Source organism: Notothenia coriiceps, unplaced genomic scaffold (assembly GCF_000735185.1).
Source record: "Notothenia coriiceps isolate Sejong01 unplaced genomic scaffold, NC01 NC01_scaffold00031853, whole genome shotgun sequence".
NCBI classification, from domain to species: domain Eukaryota; kingdom Metazoa; phylum Chordata; class Actinopteri; order Perciformes; family Nototheniidae; genus Notothenia; species Notothenia coriiceps.
In genome coordinates, this window is record NW_011364554.1 from 773,101 (window position 1) to 792,163 (window position 19,063).

At 42.5% G+C, this 19,063-nt stretch overlaps 1 protein-coding gene across 1 annotated transcript; it reads right to left on the reverse strand.

Annotated features, from left to right (window-relative positions):
* Positions 1 to 9,812: 9,812 nt before the first annotated feature.
* Positions 9,813 to 18,513, reverse strand: LOC104960480 (myocardin). The gene is made up of 15 exons (XM_010788548.1): positions 18,477 to 18,513; positions 18,034 to 18,042; positions 17,359 to 17,486; positions 16,833 to 16,899; positions 16,003 to 16,128; positions 15,682 to 15,878; positions 15,408 to 15,548; positions 14,603 to 14,768; positions 14,313 to 14,481; positions 14,039 to 14,180; positions 13,364 to 13,945; positions 13,160 to 13,258; positions 12,875 to 13,012; positions 12,737 to 12,791; positions 9,813 to 12,658 (listed from the first exon to the last, which is right to left on the reverse strand). Exons 1-15 carry the CDS (start codon positions 18,511 to 18,513, stop codon positions 12,237 to 12,239), a joined length of 2,478 nt encoding a protein of 825 aa, XP_010786850.1. The 3' UTR covers positions 9,813 to 12,236.
* Positions 18,514 to 19,063: the final 550 nt, after the last annotated feature.

The following is a 19,063-nucleotide window of genomic DNA, read 5'->3' on the forward strand; positions in this document are numbered from 1 at the left end:
GGAAAGAAGAAAGAAGAAGAAGAAGAAGAAGGAGAAGAAGAAGAAGAAGAATTGGGAGGGATGAAACGCCTCTTTAATTGGTCACACATGCAGAGCACAACAGCACACAGAGTGACATGGTCTCTGCTTTTAACCCATCCCTAGTACCGGCATCTAGTACTAGGAGTGGGCAGCTATTGGTACAGCGCCCGGCGGAGCAATCGGAGTGAGGGGGGAAGGGGGATGCTCCGGTGCCTTGCTCAAGTGCACCACGGCAAGGGCAGGAGGTGAACTGGGAACCGTCTGCCAAGTAGAAGTCCACACTCCAAATGTAGGTCTGGTCGGGGACTTGAACCGGCGACCCTACGGCTCACAGTCCAAGCCCCTACTGACTGCCATAGATTTAGTCACCAGTGCACCAGATTGATGCATTTAACTTCAACATAAAAAAAAAAAAAAATATGCTGCAACTATTTTTGCTCTAGGACAGGGGTTCCCAAAGTGGGGGTCGCGAGACCCCGAGTGGAGGTCGCGAGATGATTACAAAATAGAAATGGAAAATTTAAAAAAAGCTAGCCCCCCCCCCCGTTGTCGTCGTTGTCGACAGGAGGTCGACAGTCTCTGGCACTGTTATTTTGGGGGTCGCGGGCTGAAAAGTTTGGGAACCCCTGCTCTAGGCAACTCAAGGGCTCAGGTAATGTGATTACTATATGAATAATTGTCCAAAATAACAAACAATGCATAGGGTTTTTTGTTAAGTAACATACTTTCGTCGCCGGCCGGCCGATACATGCCGCGCATTAAGTGGGCCTGTCTGTCGATTAATCCCCGGGCCACTTTTTCCCCCCAGTCCGCCCCTGGTTGTCATTGGGGCAATTTCCTAAAAAGAATAATTTCAGAATGCATTTCATATTCAAATATTCTGGAGATCCATGAGAGCTTTTTAGTCTTTTATATTCTAATAACCCACTATAATGGAAAATACTGTCTATATTTATCTCTCGCTACGCCTACAGCATGCTAGTAAGATTCTTAAGATAGGGATGCTTACCTACCCTCTGGGTTAATTTTTTTGTTGGTACAAGGAAATAAGTGCACTGCACACTGGAGTCATTTTGGGCTGATAATGAGGCACTGTAGCAGTACATGATGAAAACAAAGCTACAAATCTGCCACATGTTCCTCAGAAAATCGTGACCAGAGTTCAGAAAAACACTGACTGATTTAATGTATCAGAGAGTACCCTTCACATATTGTATGTAGAAATAAAAAAATTGAATTCATAGCATTACATGCTGCATTTTCAGGAACTTCACTTTATATATCGATATTGAGGTAGAGCGCTAGTCTATATGAAGTCTTTATGATGCCTTCATGAAGTCTTGGGATTACAGTTGGAAACTTCAAACTATTTTAAGGTAACACTAACAGAACAAAAATACAGTTCAGATAAGAAAAGTGTAAAGTTGGTTAAGCTTTCATCCCACAGGTAAAGGCACCTCCACTACTGACTGTCAAGAAGCTAGGTTGGAGTTGTTAAGGCTCCTGCAATTGTGGCAAAGGTCAGTGAAGCAACAGCACATCAGAAACATGTCCACCCGCCTGCTTTGTGACTGCACAGAGCCTAATAATGCCACAATGGGTTAGCCTTGAAATGAGTCTCTTTTCTCCCTGCATCCTTTTTTCCCAAACTAAAAAAGAGGAAAAACATCTGTGGTACAGAAAGAGTGTTCAGCCAAGCCTTGTTTTGGTGCTAATTAGTCCAATTAGCCTTCCCCATCTCACACAGTTTTAAACAAAGATGAGCAGCAGCTCCAATCAGCTTAACCAGCCCTGCAGTTTGATGTGTGGTAGCGCCGGAAAGCTGCAGAAGCCTCTAGTTATAGACACAGACGCAGGCTACTTTAAACATTTTTAGGGCATCCTTTCTTCACAGGATAAGCTGTACCTTGCCATGTTGTTTAAAACAGTCTTCGGATGTCCCTTTAGCACAGAAACATGGTTTTGAGTCAGAATGCAGTCAGGAGGTAAAATTCCCACAGCCGTAATTTCATGATTAGCAATGCTGAAGGGCAACTTCCATATTGGTCGCGTGCATTGGGGGATAACAGATTTCATGAGGAGGAGTAAATGAACGCGTTACAGTTGAATAGAGAACTACAAGGAAATGAGTTATTCTGCACATCAGATGAATAATTAATCATTCTTCAACAACAGTCTCTTTACAGAAGCTGTTTGTCATCATGAATCAACCCCTATCTTCTCTCAATTATTTCTCCTTTATAAAACACAAATTATACAAATCACTCTACCTTCTAATGGACGAGAGAAAAACAAGAGAGAACATTTTAATTTTTCAAATACCTCCTCCTTGAGGCAGAGCAGCAGTAATAATTCACTGGATTCCGCAGCAGAAAACATTTCTGTAGTGGTTTCAATTAATCCTCATGTTTGTGTCTCAAGAGGAAATGATATATTTAGATGTTGTTGTTTTTTCTTTCACAGACTTGTAGAAGCAGTAAGATGGTCAATATAACATGTAGAACACCCTATTTGCAAATGCAATCTCCAGATGTAAAAAGCTAACGTTATAATTGAACCAGTGTTTCCGCCAGACCAGGGCTGAGAGGGCGTCCACCCCAAGAGCGTGGGGGGGCGGGGGGGGGTGACGTCACGTGACTTAATTTTGAATTGAGCCGTCCCTTAGATACTATCCATGGATGTATAATAAGAACTGGATACAGCGTTGGAGGCGGGGTCTCGTTCTTTCCTATGAGAGCTGCTCATTGGCGCATGAGGACAAAATGGCCCAACTTTTGAGAGAGCGAAACGTCACAGATTACCCATCATGCCTAGCTCTCAGAGCAGAAGAACCCGTGGGTGTTTCTCAATCGCGAGGATGCTGGCTTGGTTGTCGCGTACTTCCAAGCCACTTCCTTCAGAAACGAAGCAAGTATGCTTCCAAGCCACGGCTTCGGAAAACGAAGAAGAATGGAACAGGCTAATAAGTGTGCCACTCCCTCTAACGGTTTCAACATAAACTGTACCGAAAATAAATACCTCACGATGTCTATCTAATTATGAACTTGCTTTACTTTCACGGAACTCACGGTTTTCATAACTCCGAGTAGACGGGATACTCGGACTGAAGTACAATTTTGTTATGTCAAATTTTTTCCGACTATAAAGTTTTTTCATACTTTATACAACTTTTTCAACTTTCAAAGGGGTAGCTAAACGACTTTTCCGACCTTTCAGAAATTATAACTTACCAAAAGACACCGACTTTCAATTCGAACTTCAATACTTCTCGATTCATAACCGACTTTATTATTAGTTTACTTCCCCTTATTCTCAGCTGTCATGATTATCACCCTTTACGAGCATTTGTCGTAAGCGTGATTTATTTCTAAGCTTCATGATATCCACCTTTACCGACATTTGTCGGTAAGGTGTGGATTATTATTATTCAAATTCCCCTTCTTATTTCTAAACTTTCTGANATTCTGAAAGGCTGTCCCACTTCCTATCTCCCCTCAGTTTGATTGTTAGTATCTTATTCTGAAAGGCTGTCCCACTTCCTGTCTCCACTCATCTTATTCTGAAAGGCTATCCCACTTCCTGTCTCGAGTCAGTTTGATTCTTAGCATCTTATTCTGAAAGGCTATCCCACTTCCTGTCTCTAGTCAGTTGGTATTTCTCAATCGCGAGGATGCTGGCTTGGCAGTCGCGTACTTCCAAGCCACTTCCTTCAGAAACGAAGCAAGTATGCTTCCAAGCCACGGTTTCTGACAACGAAGAAGAATGGAACAGGCTAACAAGTGTGCCACTCTCTCTAAAGGTTTCAACATAAACTGTACCGAAAATAAATACCTCACGATGTCTATCTAATTATGAACTTGCTTTACTTTCACGGAACACATTTTTGGTGATAACAAATGTAACAAAGTTACATATTTACCAACACATGTTCTACGCCACTACATACTTACATTTAAATGTGTGCTGCGTCGGTTTAGCCATTCTCCGCAAGGGTTTTTGAAATTGGTCCGTGCGCAAAGCATTGTGGGGATTTTAAGGACGCGAAGTCTACCCATGTGCAGCCTCGAACTTTCCCTCAAACCAAGGACGCGGCCTCGGTGGAATTCCAAGTATGCTGGAGATTGGAACAGTCCTTCGGCGGCACTCGAAGACGTAGCATCCTTGAAATATTGGCTTGGAAGCCAGTATCCTCGAGATTGAGAAACGGCCCCTATGTGCACTTACAGAGCATGCGCCCCTTAAGCACCGCCCCCCGAGCTCCCACTCTCGTCTCAGTAGAATGAATGGAGGCAGAAAATAAATCTTGATTCGTCTTTTAGTGCATTTTACAACTTTAAGGACCTAATGATTATAATAAGGGATATAAAATAGTTCATACTGGGTATTTTATTTCGTTTTTAAAAAAGTATCCACTGATTTACAGATGTCTCTTTCCCAATGTTAGTCAATGGGGAAAAGTCTTTCTGGGCCCAGTGACGTATATAACGAATATTTTCCTCAGAGTCCGGCGCACTTCCTGGGGGCTTGATACTATCTCTTTACGTATTAGTGATGGGAATTCCGGCTCTTTTAGTGAGCCGGATCATTTGGCTCGGCTCACTAAGAAGAGCCGGCTCTTTCGGCCCCTAAACGGCTCTTCCTTTTACCACAGTTTACCAGGGATCCTCAGTTTCGCCACTGCGAGGCTCCGGCGATCGCAGTTCACGCGCGTCCTACACTAGCACCCCCCCCGTCAAGGCTCGCCGGCAGTACACTTTCCGTCACAGGAACACGCTTTGCCCCTCCAACAGGGGGATGTCCTTGTCCTTTTTCCTTTTCGTCATATCAAGCTATAAAAACTCTTGATCTTCTCTCGAATTATTAATTTTTTTGGACGTCAAATGACGGCAAGACGCCCCCCTGGCGGAAACGCTGAATTGAACTACATCACTGTAGCATTAGTTTGACGTCACTAAACCTAAGCTAAGGCTGAATAGTGTTTGGCATGATGACATTTAACATTCAACAATTGAGTATTTACAAGTACATGTCGCAGAACAAAATGTAAAAATCTCTTTTTTCCTCAACACGTGTGTTAATGGCAGGATTGGTTTTAGGCATAGAACCAAAAACCAATTCAAAAAGTGGTTTGCCCTCGAGCCAGAAGAGCTGGTACAAAAATGTTTACATGTTTCGTGTTTTAGGACTCAATCCTGCAACAAAATTCATTTTAATAGCGGTTTCCCTATGCTTTTAAGTGGCCATGAAATCCATTATTGCAGGTTAGATAAGGACTTTCTGGTATATGCATGTGGCTGAGGGTAGGGCGCCAGCAGAGGTTCTGGGCCGCATACTTTATTGAGTCTCTTACAACCACAAAGCTCACATAGTAAAGAGATTATAAAACGGATTTTACATTGTTGTTGCTGTGGTACCAAATGCCTTTTTTTCTGCCTCATACTGTAAACGTGATTCATGGTCGCTGTTGGCTACCTGACACACGGGATACAGTAGCTGGGCAGAAATTAACATCCCTCTGCCTTCTCTCACATGGTTTATAATTGCAGAGAAAACCTCTGAGGAGCGCCACAGAAATCGAACCATAGCGACCTTCTGCCAGTGATCAAAGCTTACCTCAACCAGCCCCAGTACCACTGCACCCCCACCCCGACCCGAGAGAGAGCAAAGAAGAGAGGGAGAGGGAATCCACACAAACCATCTCACGTCTCAGCAAGAGCTACCTGCTTTACATATGAAACACACCTTTCTCCCTTTAATTCCCATGAAATCACGCAGGAAGCGGTTATTGCAAAGGGAGAGGAAGTGATGTGGAACGGCTAGAGGGGCCATTACAGAGAATCCCTCATTACAACCTGGTCACAGCTTTGGAGTATTACCCTTGTGAAAACACACTCTCACCCCTGGGTGAATGAGTCAAAGAGAGTAGATTGTCTCATCTTATTCCTTCCCTTTGTGCCTAGTCTCTAGACAGGTATGGCAGGGTTAAACTTAACATACACAGCTTTAGCTCGCTGTAGAACCAACAGACCGGATGGTTTAGATCTCTCTGAGCTGTACGCCAGTCTAAAGACGTGTCTGTTTCCTTTATATTCCTGTCTTTGATTAGAATATAGAGGGATCACAGCACATCTTGGTCTGTGATCAATCAATCAATTAATCAACCAACCCGTCTGCTTTTTGTTATAGGGGAAAGCTCATTTGCAACAACAGCGTCTTGAAGAAGACTATGAAGCCGGATGAAAAAAAGGAGACTTCCTCAAGGCATCTTCGTGCATTTCAGAGTGAGATGTTTGGCAAGACATCAGAGAGGAAAACATCCTGACTCATCCATCAGATGCATGAGGATCCATTAAGCCAAGTTTCTCCATTCATTAGTAGGTGCAGTTTACAGTAGAGGCAGTATGCAGGAAAATATTGAGAAATGCAAAACACGGATTATAAAATATATTAGCTACAAAACAAGCCAGAAAAACAGCTACATCATTGAGAAGCTTAAAGCCATATTAACTAGTCTTTATCCGAGGCCGATGGCAATGTAGAACCTTCAGTTGCATCGCCACTTTAGTCGAGACAGAAAAATCTAAACAACTGTTGGATTGATTGACATTCAATTATGTACAGAGGTATTCCCTGACTGTACCTTTAACTCCACTATGAGAACCAGATCAGATTTAGAATCTGGTTTATAGAGTGCCACAGTGATGCGTCCTAAAACCCGGAAGTAAGTTAGCATTTTACCACTTCCGATGTAGGTACCATTATGTGCACGGCCTACCAGATCAGCCCGGGGTCCGTTACGCTTACCAATGACTTCACGCATTGGCTGTACGGCAAACCAAGAGGACATTTTACACGGCCAAATCCGGCAAAGAATATTAAAAAATAACAATCGACAGTGAATGTATGTTAGTGGAACTGTGTCAGGAAAGTGAAGTGTTAATTAAGGAATGTTAATGAAGAATTGAAATGCATAAATAGAAAGTTAATATGTAGCATATCCCTCCGAAATATGGTCGTAGACTTTACTGATGATTTAGAATTGATTGAAACTCCAGACTCAAAGTAAGAGCTTGTGCCTCTTCGGGGGTTGCTAACATTTAAACATAAATTGTATTCTTTACTTTCTCCGTCTTTATATGTAGAAGATATCAGACACACCGTCATGTTGTTTCCATAGCATTCTTGTACATTCACCAAATTGCTTGGAAATCCATTTAAAAGTTGTTGTGACATTTAACTCAAAACCTGAATCAACATGTCTCTTTGTTTATTGTTATTCACCAAAACAAATCAAGGGAAAGTATGGGAAACTTATTTGGCAATAGAGTGGCAAAGTCCCTCCCCTTCCGGGAGACCTCCATGGGACCTTATTTCGGAAAAAGTATGTATTGAAGTCAATGGAGAGAGAAAGATTATATTTTGATCCCGTTTGAATTGTGCAACGAATTACACATATGATGTTTGTCAATTTAAAAGATAATTTTGCAAGTCAAAAAAATTCAAATGTGTCGTAAAACTGCGAAGTAAACATTTTTTTGTGTGAAGCGCTCAATGAACTACAACTCTGGTCTTGCATACGTCACCAACACCAAGATGGCCGTCACGTTAGCACATTTCACCTCTTTCTTTCAGAATGAAGCGAAAAGTATTAAAAGAGGTGAAAATCACTACAAGTCTGGCCATGTTGAGAACTGTACATACACAAAAGGGGAGTTAGTCGGTTCCAGCATGCGGGACAGGCTTTACAAGGTTTCGGTGAGTAACACGAGTGCAATGTGTAACGTTAATGTCAGATAGCTAAATTCACTTACTCGACTCTGGGATTTGTAGTCTTTCTAGTTGCGTATTTTTCATAGTCTTATATTTCAACAGTTTTAAGACAAACTGTGACTTTTTTGACATGGAATAGATTTTTTAAGATTGACAAACATCATATGTGTTATTCCTGGCACAATTCAAACGGGATCGAAAGATAATCTTTCTCTCCCCATTGACTTCAATACATAATTTTTCAGAAATAAGGTCCCATGGGGCGGAAGTAGATGGGCGTGACTTCGCCACTCTATAGATTAGGCTTGTTTGAGACGAGCTGCGGCTCGCCTCGAAAGTAGACGAGAATAGCCGATCGCAGCTGGGGTAGGTCTCAAAAAGCTCGCCTGAAGTCGGACAGCTCGGAGTCTTCTTCTTCCGGTTTTTTGGCGGATTGCAAACAACTTTAAGGTGCATACCGCCACCTCCGGAGTCGGCTTGACTCGGTTTGCATTTATAAAGAATGCACAAATGTGTTTAATCGTTAATGTCAGATATGTACTAAGTAAATACATTTGTTCCTGCTCTAGATTAGATTCAACTTTATTGTTATTGCACATATTACAGGTAGGCCTACTGAGACAACGAAATGCAGTTTAGCTTCCAACCAGGAGTGCAACAAGCAGTAAAGTGAAAAGTAATGTACACAATCTACAGAATAAAATATAGAATTAATTGAATGATGAATAAACAGTTAATACAGTATGAATACACTAGATATACACAGCAGCCTGTGAGCAGTATGAACAGTGTGTATGAATATGCTAAGATATATAAAGTATGAAAACGGTAAGCAGTGCAATCTGATCTGAAGGTATCTTTAGCCGATGTAGGCACGAATAACTAAGGTTTGTGTGGAGCTGAAGAAACATGCAATGTCGAAAAGGTACACAACATCTTGGATAAGTCCAGCAACGCATGGTGGTGTGGCCGTAGAAACATAGGTGCTCCACGGCTCACGCAGGTTGTTGCCTCGCCAGGTAAAGTTTAGCAGACAGTTTATCGTCCCTTAATCCATTTCTGCTTCGGTTATCTTCCAACCTTGCTTTTTTTACGAAACAAATCGCTGTTCGGCGTGAAACAGCCGCTGCGCTCACACTTTATTTGAACCGTGAAGTTTAGCTAGCTAGCATGACCTTTCAGCAACCAATCAAAAGACGGGGTCAACTGAGGTCGGATTTAAAAAACGAAATTGCTACAATTATTTATATTTTGTTAATAATTAATCTCGTTAGATAACAGTAAAAAAACGTCATAGCCTACTGATAATAACATATAATTTCTTTTTAAATAGTTTATTTGTATTTGCTTTTTAAACTGGACCTCCTGCTCCAAGCCACAAGTAAAGGCCTCACATTTGGCCTCACCTCAGGTTATATGGGAATGATTAGAACATTCTTAGAAAAATCTAACTGTGTTTCCCCCTTGACATCCTTTATATCTGGGGAGTGCATGGGGCAGGGGCTCGTTTACCTTAACATGTTAGTCTAATCTGATTTTTTGATCCTAACTGAGTTGTTTAAATTTGAACTACTATGCCCCGACCCCTCTACATAACTATATTGAATCAAGTGGATGATCAACACACATACATTTAGTTTAACCACCTTTTCATTTCAGAAATGTAATCCATAGCCTTTACTGTGTGGGGCAACCTTTATAGTAGATCTCTTTATGATGTATAGCTACATAATTGTTCTATCTACATTACAAACCTGTGTCATTGTGAAGATTAACCATCAATCTATGTAGATGTTGGGACTGCTTCATATATTTGTAAGAGTCCTAGTGGTGCACTTTAATATTTAATGTTACTTTTTCCATGTCAATATTTGATCAGACATCATTTGGCAACGTTTCCTGGAAAATATATCAGTCATTCTTTCTTCATGAAACAAACACGTGTTTATCCTTTAATTGTTTCATGTTACAGAAATGGAAAAAAAATGAAAAAAAACAAAGAGGAACAAAATAGAAAATCTATTAAGACTTTAATTTTCTTATTGCTTTTAAATACAATTTTGGACAGTGGTTGATATCTTTTACATGAATAATTTACATAATAAATAAAGCAAACATATTTTACTTTCTTTCACATTTTCACATTTATAGCAGCAGACATTGCCAACAGAGTTTCATTAACCTGAAATAGTATTTCCAGTTGACATCTGTCCTAACCAGCTTCAAACAGGACAGATTAAAACCTAGATCGAAACAGAAGAATTTGACCTGCGTTTAAGTCAAGTGAAACTATCTCAGGCGTGTTCCAGGAAACTCTGCACCAGTGTTTGGAAATTAAATAAGCAACAAGGTAAACACTGGTGTCGGCCGTAAAGCAGTGGAAGTCACAGGAGGTAGCATCTTACTCTCCTGCCAATCATTTTTCTTTCCTTTTTTTATTCATGCAGCAGGCAATGTCTATTGATCGCTATGATTATCATAGCAATCGATCGACATTCTACTGCATTTTTCATAGTCGCTGTAGTTAAAGCTGTACAAGAATCCCTTCAACATAGAGCTGTGTGTTGAAAGTTTGCCAATGCACAGACATCTTGTTCCAATCATTTACGATGGCTGTCTTGCTTAGTAAGACACCGGTTCATTATCAGAACAAGGAACAGACCGGCAGCAACACTGAAACATTTGCATACAAAAAACATGACATGATGACCTCATATCTGCCAGTTTATGTGCCCTTTACACAAATCATATTGCACTCAGGACTTAACCTTTATTTTTAACACAATACTTTGGAGACTGAGAAGGGGACCAGGCTTAGGGATTTAAAAAAAAAAGTGGTCTTTCAGAAAGACGTCCAGTTAGTTAAGAAACAATACAAATGTTCGACAGAGGTTAATGGCAGTTTACCCCCATCAGACTTTATTCTTCATGATGTTAAGCGGGGTTGAGAATGGAATCATAACTCACTGAAAGTGTATTATGCAAACAAATAATGTGCCCGTTTCTGTACGACCAGTAAATCATGCAGGATAAAAAGCAAAATTTCTGTCATCATTAAGAAGCTTCTCCAAATATATTATTGTCTGCTAATTCTACAGTGCATTTTCATTAAATATAAATGGTCGTTTTTGTAGATTGAAATATACAGCAAAGATTTAACAATGTCAAATAATACGTATGGAATTAATAATAAATAAATAAAACTAAGTGAACAGGTGTGGCCTTGGGGTTGGGTTATAAATTGTGCTAAATTGTGCTTTTCTAGTCGCCGGGTAAGCACTGTGCAGCGGGCCAGACACGGTTGGGGGTTAATCAGGGAACAAAATGACCACCTGTTTTTGCAAAGCGATGAGGAAAGGTCCCTCTGATTGGAGCATTTGTATGGGCACTATTTTTGGGGTGGTTGCCTGATTGCTCTCCTTGAGAACAGTGACTTGAACAAGGTAATGTGGCTGTGCTGATGATTACACTGGATAACGACACTGGAGTTGCTGCCCGCTGGCAATGAGCCTACAATGAAATGTCTGGTCTGAAATATGGACATAGAAAGCCAAAGCTTTTTTTTTTCTCTGTCTTCCACATGTATCCTCTCACCGTTCAATCTTATTACACACACAAACAGGCACACTTAATTATAAGCAAACAAATAACTACAAGTGCATTTGGCGTTGAAATTTACATGGAAGCAGTTGGGTGTTGACACGTATAAAACAGAAGCAGCCTTGTGTGCTCAGTCACACACAGTCAGACATATTGAACACACACATACTCAACACATAAGCTTTCACACACACTTGCACGTACGCATGAGCACCACACACACACTGCTAGTTTGCAGCTTGTGCCAGCTTGCTCCCTCTGCATGCCGACTGTGTGTCTGGCACCGGGGTTAAGGTCTGGAGCCACACACAAGCTGTGTGCTCTGTCTGGCTTTTACACACTCTAAATGGGCTTTATGAATGGCTAGGACTCAATGACTGAGTCAACACCAGGGGCCACACTCGACCCAATACGACAACAGGTTTTGGAGATAAGTCAGAAACAACATTCTCCCAGCGCATCAAGGAAGCATGTTTAAATTAATATGCCACCAGGTTTTCTTTTGTTTAGCACTGCAAACATTGTGCTGTGGAGTGTGTCAGTCCACAGATGTGTTGTTTGTTTGCCATTTCTGGCTGAGCCCAAGTGCTTTTAAACAGCACTCTGCAGTGTCTATGTGTGTGCTTGTGTTTGTGCTCTCTTTGCCCCATCAAAGCCATGTTTAATCTCTTCGCTGCAATGAATCCAGCTCTCGACATTGCGTGGAGCCAGTGACTCTGACAGCCTTTCAATGATGGAGGCTATTCACAATCTTGTGCCCTCAGTGGGATGCATGCTGCCCCATTCACAACCATCAAAAAACGCTCACATACAGTAGATACAAACAGTTATGCACACAGAATTCCTCACCACTGCTCTATCATTAGATCCAACACTCGACTGACATTCAGATCTGAATCTAGACTGAAGTCAGACTCAACAAAAGGAGCTGTCGGGGGTGTAAGAGGGCGGAGGCCAGACGTCAGTGTTTCAAGCCAGTCAGCAGCGTCAAATGATGTCGGAGCCCGTCGTTTCCGTGACTTCCCAGTGGACGGCAGAGGGGAAGTACAAATGGGAGGCGGGCGAGGAGCTGGGTTCACCTGGCTGGGATTTATTACAGCTGGAGATGGAGGGAGTTCCAGTAAGAGAGAAGAGCAAAGAGGTGAGGGCAGGAAGCTGTCATCCCTGTGCTGCTGGGAGGCCTGGCACTGATCCGTCTGAGGAGGAGGCGGCGAAGGGCCCGGGACTGAGTGAGCGGGGGATTTATGATCACAGACATTAACAGAGCCTGTAACAGAGGTAGTAAAAAGGATGAGACACTAAAAAAAATATAAGCTGTATTCTTTTTTAATTATTGGATACTTACCAACACAAGCTATGGGCTCATCAAGAATGTCATCTATGGACTGCCGAGGGTCCATCTGTGGCCAAAAGAAACACTTAATTCCAAACTGTGTAAAAGTAGCTTTTGATGATGTCCTCCTGCTCAGCCACAGAATCTAACCTGCGCTTTCTGGATCGCCTCCTGTAGTTCTTCGTCCAAGCTGCGAACACTGGGCAAGGTCTGAACTGGACTCGCTGTAATCTGCACTGGCAGCTCAAAATCCTGGCCAATCACATCACACGGTTGGCAGCAAAACACCTGATTAGAAAGCAGGGGTAAATTAGTTGACAGCTGGGTGATGGGAGTTTGCTCACATGTTTGACCAGTTTTACAGATTGAAGGTTGTGTAGTGTGCCCTTGAAAAGTGATTATCCAAGATGTGTGTGTATTGATTTGCATGTTTACCTGTGTAAACAACACCTCCGTCTGTGCGTCTGTTTCTGGCTTCCCTCTGGAGCATCCAGGATCCTGTTGCAGGAACGGATGAAGGGATCCCCCACAAGACTGTAAGAGATGATACATAAAAAACATGAATGATTCTGGGAAAGCAGTCTTGCTGTCATTCTGCATCTCATCATAGAGCAATGATCCAAGCCTGTCTCTGCACACCTCATTGCCAGAGCTGGTGGTGCGGTCCCTAGGCCTGCTCCGTAACCTCTCCCTCATCTCCAGCTCCACGCTCAGCTCCTGCTGCTGCTGCTGCTGCTGATCGTTCTCATTTCTCCAGGGGGTCCCACACTGCAGGGGCGAGGACGACGACATGGGGAGACTGGGACTTGGAGTTCCTGAGGCGGTGCTGGCAGGAGCCATGAAGACAGCGTTGGAAAGACATTGTTCACCTGCCAAACTGACTGAAGCATTCGAGAAACCATGTGGCATATTGTTCAGAATTCCATTTTGAGCGTCACTGAGAATCCCATTAGGGACTCCTCTGTCCGGGATGTACATCTGTTGATTCGGGCTTCTGCTGGGGGAGTCTAGTCCCGAGCTGGAGCTGGAGCCGGGGCTCTGGCTGGATGGCAACAGGGCAGTAGGGGTGAGAGGCTCCAGGCTGGTACCCAGCTGGCAGAGGGGAGCAGGGGTGAGGCAGGAGTGAGGAATCTGGAACGGGCGGAGACGCTGCAACAGAGTGGGCTTTGTGCCGGAGACGGGGAGGCCACGCTTTCGCAGCTGCTGCCGTAACTCTGACACCTGAGGAGAGGGAAGAGAAGAAAGGACACTTAAGAGATGTCTTCGTAATACATTTTTAAAATAAAAGGTTCAGTGCTTTCATGCTTTTCTTACTGTTAGATCAACGAGATTTGCAGGGAGAAGCTCAGGCTTGGAAGCAGGGTTTGTGTCTGTAGGGGTGTGGTTTGTTGTGGCGGGAACAGGTTGGGGATTCAGTGGCATGGCTCCAGAAGACTTCACAAGATCATTGTGATCACTGGAGGATTTATAGAAGCATTTACTCACCAAAAGTGTCTGAGGACTAATAACTCATTAACAAAGCGGATAACTGTCTGGTTTAACAATCTGGATTTCCTAACACTGCATCAAAGGTAATCTGTTGATATACCTGGGCACAACAGTGAGCTGCTGTTGCTGCTGATGCTGCTGTTGCTGTTGCTGTTGTTGCTGGTTCTGGAGGATTTGCAGCTGCAGGAAGACCTGCTGCTGTTTCAGTAGATGGGAGTAGGCTGGGTCTAAGGACTGGCTAGGAGCCGGGCTCTTCTGTTTGGTTCCTCCTAGAAATAAAGAAATAAACAATTTTAAAGGAAAAATGTCAACAGCGTGCCACGATCCAAGCTTTGATTTGACAAATTGATAGAATGTGTGACTAAATGTTGTAAAGCATTGTATCCATACCTCCAGTCCCAGACCCTCCTCTCTGGTCTGGAGGAATGTACTGGTGATATTTGAGTTTCCTCATTTTGGGTTTGGTGTCCCGCGGTTTCCGTGGGCGGGGAAGATGGTTGAAGTTGAGGGAGGTGGGCAGTGAGGAGGCGCAGGTGGGGCTTAGAGGCTGAGCTGTCTGTAAAGAGACACATTGCCCACAATTCAGCTTTACTGTGATCTCTAATTTCAAGAGCAGTATGTATAATATCTCTGACAAATATCAAGTCCTTTCACGTTGTCAGACGGCATTTGCCCCATGTCAAGGTTAAACTCTTACATTACATTTACAAATGCCTCGCAAATCTCCAGATGGCAGCATATGTGTTTCTGACATGCAGCCATGCTGCTTGTGTGTGAATGTGTTAACCTACAGGGCAAATACTGAGCTCCCCCAGAAGTGAAAATTGACAGTAATGAATGCAGAGCAGCATACAGCAGAGAATTGTGTTTGACAAAACAGATGAGTGACCATGCTGTTAGGATGAAGACATCCACAATGCTCTTTTATTGTTTGTGCTGGATACCTGCTGTGACTACATGTCACAATAACGAGCACGTACAAACATAAACTAAATATAAATGCTGTTTTTTTTCTGGATGGAAATGTGATGAGACCACATTGAATTGACTAGATTCTTGACAATATAATGTTATTCAAAGTGTCATGAAATTATTCCATACAAACATGGCCCTTGTGAAATTTAAATGAGTCACAAAATGAGTCAAAGCACTGGGTTTGCATTGGGCGCATTAGCATGCACTAACCCAACATTACCTTTGGCAGCAGGGGTGTGGTCTGAGAGGTCAGATACATCCCATTCGGTCTCCCAGGTGTTGCCATGCCGTTTGATTCACAAAGTGTTACACTCATGGGTTGTCGAATGCCCTCGGTTGCCGGGAGCAATGCCAAACCAGACTGAAGGCAGAATAACAGATTATCAGAGTTGACATATGAGATGATTGAAATTCACTTTGATGTATTGATCAGAGTTTATTGGTAGGAATTCATGTATCCTTGGTGAGTCCTAATATCAGTGATGTTTCCTCACCTGTGCATGTCCAGGGCTGTGGACCAGGGGTCGGCCCACAGCTGAGAAGTCACTCAGTAATTGGTCACCTGAGAGCCCTGGCAATGAAGAAAAGGCTGTTGATTGATGAACGCCATGATGCTCAGTAGGCGAGGAGGAGGGGCAGGAGGAAATGTCATCTTCGAAGACATCAGCGGAGAGAGGGAAAGAGGCAGGGCCTGAGGAAATGAAAAGTCAAAGGAGGTAAGGTCAAAGGAGGAGGAGAGGAGATTGGATGAGGAGAAAAATAAATGTGTGTGACTGTCTGTGTGTGCCTGTGCATGAGGATGTGTGTTGACTCACGGTTCTCCAGGGGCAGTGTGTGTTCGTGCTGTTGATCCACAGGCCCTGGCGGACGCCGGATCCTTTCAGTAAGGTCCTGCGTATGCCGAGTCTTCTTCTGCCTCTGGGCCCCACACACAGTCCTCTCTGCAGGGGCACAGAGAAATGGTGCATATAAGTGGCGAGATGGGGGGGACAGATGGGAGACCGGCAGAGAGAAGAGGGGATTTGGAGAGAGAGGGAAGCAACAGGATTTCAGAACATATGTGATGTGAGTGTGGCACAACGGTGTTGCCACAGGCAGTCAATCCACATTCGAACCAGCAGAGCATCTGAAAATAGTAAACACTCCTGTCCACAGGGAGATGTTCTCCCTTGGAAGTGAACACACACACTCACCCAACATTTAAAAAAGGGCAGAAAAGGAAATGAGGGAGTTTGAAAGGCCTAATGTTATAATAATAGTCTTTTCAAATTGAAAGGGAGGTTAAAGGTGTGGAGAACAGAGAGAGATGCCAGTAAATAACGGCTCTGATCCCTGGATGGGTGGTGAGTTTATCATACGCTGTCAATCACTGATATGTTTGCAGGCTGCTTAAAATGCAGAGTTACAGTGTACAACAAGGTCACATATCTATTTAACTGACAGCTGATGAAACACCAAGCCTATCGCCAGATTTACACGCCTCATTTCCTCACACTGTACAACAGGAAACGTAGAGCATAAAATGTGTGATAAAATACAGACAGAGGAACAGAGAGAGAGGGAAATATGCCACTATGCAATTTGTTGGGAGGACACAGGGTAGAGCAGGAAGGAGATAGCTACATTATTGTATGCAGGGCATCACCTTTTGCAGTTTCAGCATTGAGACCACCAGGGGGCAACTTCTGTGCAGCACCATCTTCAGTAAGACGCTGCATCAGGAAACAGCAGGTCAACCAACAGCCAGGGCCAACATTGCATTTTATTCAGGATAAATCTAAATAACACTGTACTTCACTGCCAATATAGCCTAATGACATTCACACCAGAGTTTCTCTAAGAACATTTGCAAAGTCAATAAAGGAATGGATCCTGTGCAAAAACAAGACGCACTGCTGTAACAGGTCAAATTATTGATTTCAAGAAAACTGACTGATAAACTTCATGTTAATGATTGTCTCACGAGTGTAAATAAGACAGGTTACTAAAAATGTCTTTGGCATGAAGTACCTCCTATAGTCAACCATACAAATGAACAGGAATGGAAAAAACACGTGTTTGGGGAAAACTATATTTCATGGATTACTCTTACTGCATCAACATGATTATTTGATCGATACTGTGAAAAAGTAATGCTGTTGTATATTATTGAGAAACTGGACTCTACTCACCAGAGCTTCACTCTGGTCTTTCTCTGCTTTTTTAGGTTGGCAGGCAGATTTTAACCCTATAGAAACAGAGAAGATGGGGTTATATGATGAAAGGCAGTAGTTGTTGTTTTTGTTATTTTTAGAAGATTCTTATGTAGTAGAGGAGCAAATGAGGTGAACCAGAGCATCAACAAAGCATTTTTCAGCCTTCACTCATCTTTCCAAGTTACAGTATGAGGTGCTCTTTTGTGTCGGCGGGGTGTGTGCAGCACTTTGTGTGCAACCTGCTTCAGCCTCATAGGGGGGGGGGCGGGCTAAAGCAGGAGAGCAGCATATCTACACAGTCCTGGAGATTGTTTTTGTATCTCTATACTAAATTACTGTTTATTGCATTGAGTGCTGAGATCTGATAATTATGTTGAATGTATGCTCATATCTGATCTTCCATTAAAGGTGGGGTAGGTAAGTTTGAGAAACCGGCTCGAGATACACTTTTTGTTATATTCCATGGAATGCTGTTAACATCCGCCGGCTAAAATGATTGGTCGTGCTTTTTACAGCGCCACGGCTTCCACAGATGACATTTTTTATGGATGTTTTGTCAAAGCACTTAAGATATTCATTGCTATCGGGATGTTAACAGCATTCCATGGAATATAACAAAAAGTGTATCTCGAGCCGGTTTCTCAAACTTACCTACCCCACCTTTAATGGAAGATCAGATATGAGCANCAGACATGTATCATGCCCAGCCCTGCTGTGTATGTACTGAATGCTAATGTGCATTCGGTGGTGTGTAGATCTGTGCAGGCATGCAAGGAGATACATAATCTATAAGCATTGCAAAGCTTGAGGTGAAGTCATTTACAAGGCTGTATCATTTAACGATGATCCTGATGTTTGCATTGCTAAACTCTTACCTTTATACGTCAGTAGTTTCTTTTTACCAGATCATTTTCCTTCAAATCAAACCAACTTACTGTATCTGAGTAACTTGCGATATTTAATCTTTATTTTTGTTTGTTCTTAGCACAGCAGCTTAACCTCTGTTTTGTCTTTCAGTCCTGCAGTTGAGGATTCAGAACCGAAGGCAAAGTGAAATCAATGCGGACTTAGGTTAGTCTATGTGTGTCATTTACATCGTGATTGATTGGTCACCTCTTTTCTCTGAGACATGATTACCTATTGATTAGTAAACATCTTTGTAGGTTTTATTGTATTGACCCTGCATTACTCTTATTTGATTTTCTTTTGGAGTCTAAAACATTTTTGGTGAATTATTACATTACTTAAAACCTCTTGTTGGGCCAAAGCATAGAGGTTGATGTCAATGTATAATGCACAACTAGTTAAATTATAACAGCATTAACCATACAATGTTAATAACAGGAATACAATCTGAATAACATTTCATTCAGGATGATGAAATATGCGTTTTATGAATCAGGGGGTTATGGTATGCTATGGTAAACAGAAATACACATGATATGCAATATGTACATGAATGTTTACATTAATAATAAATTAATACAACGTGTACGAATTTGTTAAAAATATGTAAGTTAAAAGAATATATGTGGAAAGATAAGTATCATGCATTAAAGGTGGAATAGGTCATTTTGGAGAAACCAGCTCGAGTGCGCTAGAATTTGAAAATACACAACCGGAAAAAATCTGCCACTTCCTTTACAGAGCCCCTCCTCCAACACACACGAACGCGCACATG